The sequence below is a fragment of the Oncorhynchus tshawytscha genome, linkage group LG06 (assembly GCF_018296145.1).
Source record: "Oncorhynchus tshawytscha isolate Ot180627B linkage group LG06, Otsh_v2.0, whole genome shotgun sequence".
Taxonomy (NCBI): domain Eukaryota; kingdom Metazoa; phylum Chordata; class Actinopteri; order Salmoniformes; family Salmonidae; genus Oncorhynchus; species Oncorhynchus tshawytscha.
This window is the reverse complement of record NC_056434.1, coordinates 70848085-70854469: the sequence shown is the minus strand read 5'-3', so window position 1 is coordinate 70854469 and position 6385 is coordinate 70848085. Positions and strand designations below refer to the sequence as shown.

Below are 6385 nucleotides of genomic sequence, written 5' to 3'. Positions count from 1 at the left end.
AGCCAAAACAGCTTCGATGCGCGTTGGCATAGATTCTACAAGTGCAAGGAACGCTATTGGGGGATACGACACAATGTTTCCATGAGAAATTCCATAATTTGGTGTATTGTTGATGGTGGTGGAAAACACTGTCACAGGTGCTTTTCCAGAATCTCCCATAAGTGTTCAATTGGATTGAGATCTGGTGAATGAGACACACACACACACACACACACACGCACACTTTAAACCCCTATGCTCCTTTAAGACCCCTCTTTCAAAGTCAGTTAGCTCTCTTCTTCTAGCTATACTTGCCAAAATAATGGTCAACTAGGCATTTGTATACATGACCCTAAGCCTGGTGGGATATTCATTGCTTAATTAACTCAGGAACCACATCTGTGTGGAACCTCCTGCTTTCATTATACTTTGTATCCCTCATTTACTCGTGTCTCCTTTAATTTGGCAGTTACCAGTATCTGTTTTTATATCTCAACCATAAAGCCAATAAAATCAGCGTACTTAGAAAACATCCTACATGCAAAGCTGCAGGAAATTGGGGTGCTGAGGGTGCTGCAGCACCCCCTGAAAAAAAACCCAATATATATACATATATATATATACAGTGGGGCAAAAAAGTATTTAGTCAGCCAACAATTGTGCAAGTTCTCCCACTTAAAAAGATGAGGGAGGCCTGTAATTTTCATCATAGGTACACTTCAACTATGACAGACAAAATGAGAAAAAAATCCAGAAAATCACATTGTAGGATTTTTTATGAATTTATTTGCAAATTATGGTGGAAAATAAGTATTGCACTGTTGTTTTCCCACCAATAGAATTATGACACTTTATGAATGTGGTGTAATTGTAAGAAGAGGATGTTTTCTTAAAGGAGAAGTACAAACTAACAGGGAGGAAAGTGATATCAGGGACACAGAAATTCTAAAATAAGAATAACTAAAATAATCATGAAAAAAACATTATTGATGACATAATTTAACAGACAATAAAATAATGACTTAAATTAGGGCTTTCTCATGGAAGTTGATGAATAACACCCAGGGACATGGTACAAACATCTACATCCACTGAAATAAAGTGTTAAAATGCGAAAAACTGTCTTTCAAGATCCATATTTTTATGTTTTTAAGGTAAAGGACACCTGACTTTCTATTTAAAGCCTTTTGGAAACCAAATTTTAAACAATTTAATACTGAATAAGAAGTGATATTTCCTGAGGACAGAAAAAGCACAGCAATGTAGGAAAGACCCAACCTGCAAAGTGACATTTAATGTATACTGTACCTGTACCATTGTAACTCATTCGATGACTATAGCCATTGTGTAAAGGGTTGAAGCAAGTAGTATGCCAAAATAATGAAGATATTTCTGTGAGAATATGAATCAGCAATACTTAAAGGTTCTTCTAAGCAGCAACGCCAGTGAAGGCTGCATTTGCACCTCATTACTATCAGACAGGAACAGACCAACACAGGACTCAGGAGTTAATACATTAGATTATCAGTGTATTGAGGATGGGGAATAAACCACAAATAATCATCGTATAAACAAGCATACTGTACGTATTAGCAGACTTTTTACAATCTTTTGACCATTTCAGCTTTGGTCAGGTTTTCAACAGTTCAACATCAGTGAACACACAAGGTCTTGCACAGGGCACTGGTTGCATTATGTCTTTAAAACAGGAAGAGTTAAAGAAGTGATGTCTATGTGGATAAGGAAGTGGTCAGTTGCCTGGGTGCCTTGATTGCGGACACACCAGTACTCCCCCACAAACATAAATACTACCAGAGACGTTATCTCTCATCCATTCATGGCTCCACATCTCCTCCTTGTCCTGCGCATCCTGTTCTTCCTCACTGGAGTCTCAGGTAAGTGAACGAAGACCTTTAGTTGTTTGATATTATTGGGCTTAGTTTCTCCAAGTCAATCAGTGAAAACATGCTGAAAGTCATAACACTTGTAATGTTCTGTCAACTTTGCCCATAGACATTGTGGTCACATTATGGATTTCAGCATTTTGTGGTCAGGTGATAGATACATGCTGTTTTTAATGATTTATCTTCTGACTTATCTTGTACTTTTCAACAGTTCTGTATTTCTAGCTGTTGATTAGCACATTTAAATGAGACTTCAAGTAAAATAGAACTAATATATTATTAATAAATATAAAATAAAAAGTTCCTGTGTCAATCAATATGAATTTGAACAAATGTGAACAAATTTGAACAAATTTTTATTTTTAAAAAATAGACATTTGAATTGATTAAAACCAGAGATTGCCTCCATAGTTTAGTGGTGTAGTAATTTCCATGTCAAAGCTAAATATGACTTTAATTGTTCAAATGTTGCCTCTGTTCTAATGGATGGACATGGGTGTGTCAACATCAGCAGTTACATGTCTCAGTTACTGTTTGGTGTTACAAACACATGGTGTGACCACAGTTTGCCATTTTTTTTTTACAAAAGTCACAAATTCAATCATTACAGTAGATCAAGTTGTTTAGCTGATCATCTGATGGGACTTATGAGCAGCTGGGTAAAATTAAAGTACCTACATGTGTTCTCTGTTGTTGTGTCTACAGGTACACAGAGTGTGTCCACAGTGAGTCATGTGTCTGTAAAGCAAGGAGGCTCCATCACCATCCCATGTCTCTATAATCAGAGATATAGAAACAATGTGAAATGCTGGTGTAGGGGATATAATTGGTTTGGTTGCTCTACTGTAGTATGCACTGACCATCCTAAGACCAGTGGAAAGACCTCCATCTCTGATGACATCAACCAGCGAGTCTTCACTGTGACCATGACAAGTCTTAGTCCTAGTGATACTGATTATTACTGGTGTATTGTGGAGAGGAAGAGCAAGGCAGATGATGGGGGTAGACTGCAGATATCTGTTACTCCAGGTAAGATCCAAACACTGCTGTGTCCATTAAAGCAGAATTAATAGTAGTGCTCAGTAATGTCTCATATGTTAATGTTCCATAACAGTCCTGTTGATGAGTGTGTTACTTTTCCCTCTACAAAGCAGTCATGCATATTTTCACCAAATTAAATCCATAGAGGATATTATATTGGTATATTACATCTCTGCGCACCTCCTGGGTCAGGACAGACAGTGTGTTTGATAGAATCACATGTTTCCGTATCATCATCAAACACACTGTCTGTTCTGAATGCTATAGTCTGTCTATTGTACATACTATCAGTGACTGAACCAGTTTTTCAACTTATACTTTCTCAGTGTAATATGAATTTCAAGAATGACTAGATAGTCTCCAATATATATATATTGGTGTATTCTTTGTCAGACTCCTCCAATCACAGCCTCTATCATTGTGTTCAGGTACTCCAGAACTCTACGTGGACCAACAACAGATGACTGGAGTTGTAGGAGGGAGTGTCACTGTGCTCTGTTACTATAGTTCACAAGGAAGCAGTGGGAGGTGGTGCAGGATGGGAGGCCCTTGTGTGGCTGTGGAACATTATGTGGCTTTAGATGGAACATGTGTGAAGTTAGTGCAGGAGGAGAGCCGAACCACCAACGGTTATGTCTTAATGGTGACTATGAGTGGATTGATGATGGAGAACACTGGCTGGTACTGGTGCGAAAAGGGAGACCTACAGATGCCTGTTCATATCACTGTCAATCAACCAACCACAACACAGAGCACCACCACAAGTAAGTACAGAGCAATCCCACATAAAACCAAGTCTGATTCTCTTTTTATTCATCCAGTGTTGTTAGAGATTAAGGAACATTGAAAGACCTTTTCTGAAACAAAGTGGAAATCTCTGGACAACACATTCTCTTGAGATGATCCTGTCAGTCATATTAAATATCATTAAGAAAATGAAAAATGTGTATACAACTTTTTCATCATAGCTACGAAACAGATTTGAAATTAATACTGAAAATTAAAAGATTTGGATTATAATCATCTGAAATTCCTGGTTCAATTTATTTGAATGTGAATGATACACCAGTCAGTTTATTGGAGCTACTTTATAATTTCTGTGTCTCACAGCGACATAAACTCCGACCTCTCACCAAGGCTCACTATACAGATTTTACACTTCTCAGCCCACAGTCACCCCTTCTGTTCCTACAGACCAGAACAATGGGGGAACTGATGAGATGCAACAAGAGAAGAACCAGAGGTCAGTATTCAGTCTGCTGCATATCCCTCACTATAATAGCCATTCAAACAGTTGGCTATACTGTAAGGGTGTGGGGCACCTGACTAGAAAGGCTGATCAGAGCAGAGACAGGTGTCTGGGTTAACAATAATACTTTAGTTTCCCAAATCACAAAGAAATCTATTTAATTTTCAGCTCAAGAGGAGTGTATACGAAACAAAAAAACCTTCCTTAAATATTCTTGTTTGAACATGTGTCACTTCCTCATGGTTCGATATCTTTGTGTGTGTCCTGTGACTTGCCTACAGGAGATCTGTGGATGACTTTAAAGCAACTTTTCACACTTCCACATTCAAATATGAAAACTAAGATGTTGAGCAGACGAGGCTGGCAGGATGAACTGTAGGAGGATGGGCTCATTTTAATGGCTGGAATTGAATGAATGGAACGGTATCATTCCATGAATTCCATTCCAGCCATTACAAGGAGCGTGTCCTCCTATCTCTCCGCCAACCAGCCTCCACTGATGTTGAGTGGTTAGGAAATCAATAGATATACAAGATGTGTTCTGAAGAAGGACAGTACAGTATGACAGCTTATGTTATCTCTCTTTTTAAATCCAGGAAGTTCCCCCTGGACACTTATCTCTCCAAAAACTGTCTAACTGACTGCAATTTTTATAATGTCATGACAAAGTAATTGTGTTCTTCTCCAGATTGGAACGCATGTTTTTCTACCTGTTGAAAGCTGGAAGTGCACTGCTCTTCCTCCTGTGCACCATCATTGCTGTGGTGAAGATCAGGGAAAACAGACATCAAGATGATACCAAGGATGCATTGACACCAGAGAGTTGTTTCTGGAGAAATTTACCAACAGTTTGCACCAAATACTTTTCCCCCGAAAGAAACAACAACACACTGAGTGTACAAAACATTATGAATGAGTCACTACAGTAAATATAATATGTTTCTAAACATGAATGTGCATGCTACCATGACCACGGATAATCCTGAATGAATAGTGAATAATGATGGGAGAAAGTTACAGACGCACAAATACACCCAAGACAAATACAATAACAGAGGTTAGCATTTTTTGGAGGGTGGGAGGGGTGGTACGATATTTGTGCATCTGTAACTTTCTCACTCATAATTGTTCACCATTCATTCAGGACTTTCCGTAATCATGGTAGCATCCACATTAATGAAGTAGTGCTTAGAAATGTATTCTATTCTTATTTACAATAAAAGTGACGACAAAAGTGATGACACATTACATTACAACACAACCATAACAAAAAGCAAATGCATCCAACAAGTTTGTAGAGTCACAAACTTGATGTAATCATTGCATGCTAGGAATATGGGACCAAATACTAAACTTTGGACTACTTTAATATATATACGTGAATTTGTCCCAAAACCTTTAGTCCCCTAAAAGGGGGGACTGGGAACAATCGGTTGTTGTAATTTGTAAACAGTTCACCCGATATGAAAGAAAATACACTCAAATTAAAATTGACAGTCTGCAATTTAACCTCACAGTAATTGAGGTTCAATTGCAGACTGTCAAAATTCAAAGTGTTGAAGCACAGAGCCAAAATAACAAAACTGTCTCAATACTTCTGGAGGTCATACTTTTGGCCAGGTGAATCCAGGTGAATGTTATGATCCCTAATTGATGTCACTATTTAAATCCAAATAAGTGTAGATGAAGAGGAGAAGACAGGTTAAAGAAGGATTTTTAAGCATTGAGAAAATCGAGACATGGATTGTGTACCATTACCCTCTACAGGATCGGTTGCTTTCCCTGTGGGAAGGTTGAGCTAATGTAGGCTAATGTGATTAGCATGAGGTTACAAGTAACAAGAACATTTCCCAGGACATAGACATATCTGATATTGAAAAAAAGAGGTGGATCCTTAAGAGGTTTTAAGAGGGTGAATGGGCAAGATAAAAGATTTAAGTGCCTTTGAATGGGGTATGGTAGTTGGTATGTGTCAAGAACTTTAAAATGCTGCTGAGTTTTCACATTCAACAGTTTCCTGTGTGTATCAAGAATCGTCCACCACCCAAAGGACATCCAGCCAACTCTACAAAACTGTGGGAAGCATAAGAGTCAGCATCGGCCAGTATCATTGTGGAACACTTTCGACACCTTGTTGAGTCCATGCCCTGACAAATTGAGGCTGTTCTGTGGGCAAAGGGAGAGGTGTTTTGTGCAATCAGTGTCTACAACT

General features: G+C 38.3%; 1 protein-coding gene across 2 annotated transcripts; it reads left to right on the top strand.

Moving 5' to 3' along the window:
- The first annotated feature begins 1749 nt into the window (after positions 1 to 1749).
- On the top strand, positions 1750 to 6053 carry LOC112253018 (polymeric immunoglobulin receptor). Of its 2 annotated transcripts, none has more exons than XR_002953924.2 (5): positions 1750 to 1874; positions 2589 to 2912; positions 3353 to 3688; positions 4035 to 4167; positions 4862 to 4883. XR_002953924.2 is itself a non-coding variant. In XM_024424872.2 (5 exons), exons 1-5 carry the CDS (start codon positions 1817 to 1819, stop codon positions 5100 to 5102), a joined length of 1008 nt encoding a protein of 335 aa, XP_024280640.2. In that variant the 5' UTR covers positions 1750 to 1816; the 3' UTR covers positions 5103 to 6053. The 2 variants fall into 2 exon arrangements, 1 of the variants encoding a protein (XP_024280640.2); XM_024424872.2 differs by having other exon boundaries at positions 4119 to 4167; positions 4862 to 6053.
- The last annotated feature ends 332 nt before the right edge of the window (positions 6054 to 6385 follow it).

Coding starts and splice junctions, on each gene's coding strand:
- LOC112253018 (XM_024424872.2), top strand. CDS start 1,817: ATGGCTCCACATCTCCTCCTTGTCCTGCGCATCCTGTTCTTCCTCACT. Junction 1,875..2,588: donor CTTCCTCACTGGAGTCTCAG/GTAAGTGAACGA, acceptor TTGTGTCTACAG/GTACACAGAGTGTGTCCACA. Junction 2,913..3,352: donor GCAGATATCTGTTACTCCAG/GTAAGATCCAAA, acceptor CATTGTGTTCAG/GTACTCCAGAACTCTACGTG.